Source organism: Octopus bimaculoides, chromosome 4 (assembly GCF_001194135.2).
Source record: "Octopus bimaculoides isolate UCB-OBI-ISO-001 chromosome 4, ASM119413v2, whole genome shotgun sequence".
NCBI lineage: Eukaryota > Metazoa > Mollusca > Cephalopoda > Octopoda > Octopodidae > Octopus > Octopus bimaculoides.
The window spans coordinates 57709225-57711648 of record NC_068984.1 but is presented as its reverse complement, the minus strand read 5'-3'; the positions used below and the strand labels follow the sequence as shown (position 1 = coordinate 57711648).

Below are 2424 nucleotides of genomic sequence, written 5' to 3'. Positions count from 1 at the left end.
ATGTATAGGGATGGTGGTGTTGGAATGTGTAGGGGTGGGGTAACGATGGAGGGGTGACGATGAAGGAAGAGGGTGGAAGGAGAAGGTGGGTTGGAGTAAAGAGAGGAAATAGGTGTCAGAGCAAGAGAGGAGAGGTGGGTGGGAGTGAAGGGAGGAAGTAGGTGTGAGAGGAAAGGGTTAGATGAAGAGGGGAGGAGAGTTGAGCCCATGTGACGCAAAGGAGCGAAGAGAGAACATTAATTCCTGTTCACGGTGAAGACGGGAGTCTGGATGGCCCCTGTGTGAAGACAATCCGAACACAGTCAGGTGTTGTAAAGAATGACCGGTAGAGCGGAAATGGCGCGAGACCGGGGTGTCGTTGCCGAGTCTGATGTCTCGGAGGTGTTCCGCGAACCGGTCAGCCAAACGGCGTCTCGTTTGATCGATGTACAGAGAAAAACAGAAAGAACAGGAGATGCAGTAGATGGCGCTGCTAGAAATGCAGGTGAAGGAGTCAGTGATATGATAGAGTCATGTGCCTATGAGGATGGTGGTATCGGAGAGGTAAGGGCAAGTGCGGCAGCGTGGGCGGGAGCAGAGGAATGAGCCGGGCTGGAAGGTTGGGTTAGGGAAGAAACTGTGGACTAGGAAGTCACGTAGGTTGTAAGCTCGTTTGAAGGAGGGTTTGGTTTGGTTAGAGAAGGTGTGCGAAGTGGAGTGGTCGGATTGGAATCGCCGGAAGGCTCGGAGAATGGTGCACTGGAGAGGTAGGGTGGAGAGGTGGTAGGTGAGGAGAAACGAGAGACGGGTGACGGCGGGGCGGGTGCAGGGGAGAGAGCAGATGCACGGTCCACGGAAGTGCTCTGGCAAGGGCAGTGTGGATAGTGGTGAGGGGATATCCACGTAGGATGAAGAGATGAGCCATGAGTTGAGATTGATCTCAAAGTCATGGTTGTTACTGCAGAGGTTGCGCAGACGGAGGAATTTGGAATAGGGGATGGAGAGCTTAGTATGTTTAGGGTGGGAGGAGGAGAAGTTGAGGTATGAGTGTGCGTCTGTGTGTTTGTATTGGATGGAAGTGGTGAGAGTGGAGTGCTGACCGAAATGTCGAGAAAGGCGACGGATGTGTTGGAAATAGTGCAGGAGAAGTGGAGGGCTGAATGGAAAGATTTGACAAAAGAGAGGAAGGAGCCTCGTTGTTCGCGGGAGAATGAGGTCGCACCGATACAGTCGTCAATATAACGACCGTATAGTTCGAGAGTGGGACCAGTGAAACTTGAGAATATTTGGGCCTCAACGTAGCCAACGAATAGGTTCGCGTAGTTGGTGCCCACTCTCGTTCCTATGGCCACTCCCGAGAGTTGCTGGTAAAGATATCTTTCTCTCTTTCCCTCTCTGTTACCTTACTCTGTTTCTGTAATCCCTCTGGCTCTTCCTGTCTTCTCCCACTATCACGTGACCCGTGACGACTTAAAGCGGTGTCATTCATTTTTGCGTTGCCTTCGACCGGACCGGTCGCGATTTTTTGTGCTCCTCCTCTACTCCTCTCGTGTCTGTAGTCCTTTAGGACATTTTTCATTTCTCCTTTGCGATACACACTCTTATCTGTCTTACAGCCCCACAACTTTTTTTTTGTTGTATATGTATTATTATTATTATTATTATTAATTGTTTTCGTCTGGCCTTAAGCCTTTTTCTGTTTATTGTTTTGTCCCTCGCCCGTCCACTAACGGTCTCGTCTCGAGCCTGTCTCGTTTCCTTATGTTTTGGTCCCGGTGCCTCCAGAGTGGAAGCAATATTTTCGATAATGGTCGAAATAGCGTTTGACTCTCTGGCCGATAACTGAGGAGGAGTTGGTGACCTTTTGTGTTTACTGTTCGCCTGTGTATTTAGTATATGTTCGTTTGTTTATTCAGTACACGTTTTTTTAATTATATATTTATCAGTATGTCAAATTTTCCGTTCGTTGCTTTTATTTAATCGTGAAAATATATTATATACATATACACGTATACAAACACACACATATATATTTGAATGTATCCTTACCTCGCTGTTGAAGAAACACAGCATAATAGCCACAAGTCCTCCCTGAAATAAAATAGAAAAAAGTGTTTCCAATATTCTTTTATGGATGTAAATTTTTTTAATAATACATATGTCTTTAATCGTTAAAATAATACCTTTCTGGGGATGAATAAAAAACTTCTTGTAAAAGTCAAGTGATAAAATTTCTATGTGACTTTCAACCACCCCATCCGAGTAATTCTTAGGAGAAATCCTTATTTCCTCTTTTAGTGTGGTGAAACTGCATAACAGAATTGAAGGAAAAAAAATTGAGGTCTCTAGTTCACTACTTCAGCCTCTTTTAATTCTGGTTTGAATTCCTTCCCAATTACTCAATCAACTATTCTGCACGTTCTCAAAGTATGTCATAATTAAGGC

The 2424-nt window shown here is 45.5% G+C and overlaps 1 protein-coding gene across 3 annotated transcripts in view; it reads right to left on the bottom strand.

Moving 5' to 3' along the window:
* LOC106874704 (calcitonin gene-related peptide type 1 receptor) overlaps positions 1 to 2424 on the bottom strand; it is an 85866-nt gene that overhangs the window by 8829 nt on the left and 74613 nt on the right. For 2 of the 3 annotated variants that reach the window (XM_052967090.1, XM_052967091.1), the window contains exon 11: positions 2029 to 2066. In XM_052967090.1, the coding sequence (XP_052823050.1) occupies positions 2029 to 2066 (38 nt within the window). Of the gene's footprint in view, positions 1 to 2028; positions 2071 to 2424 lie in introns of all 3 variants that reach the window. The other variant, XM_014922518.2, reaches the window with a different exon arrangement.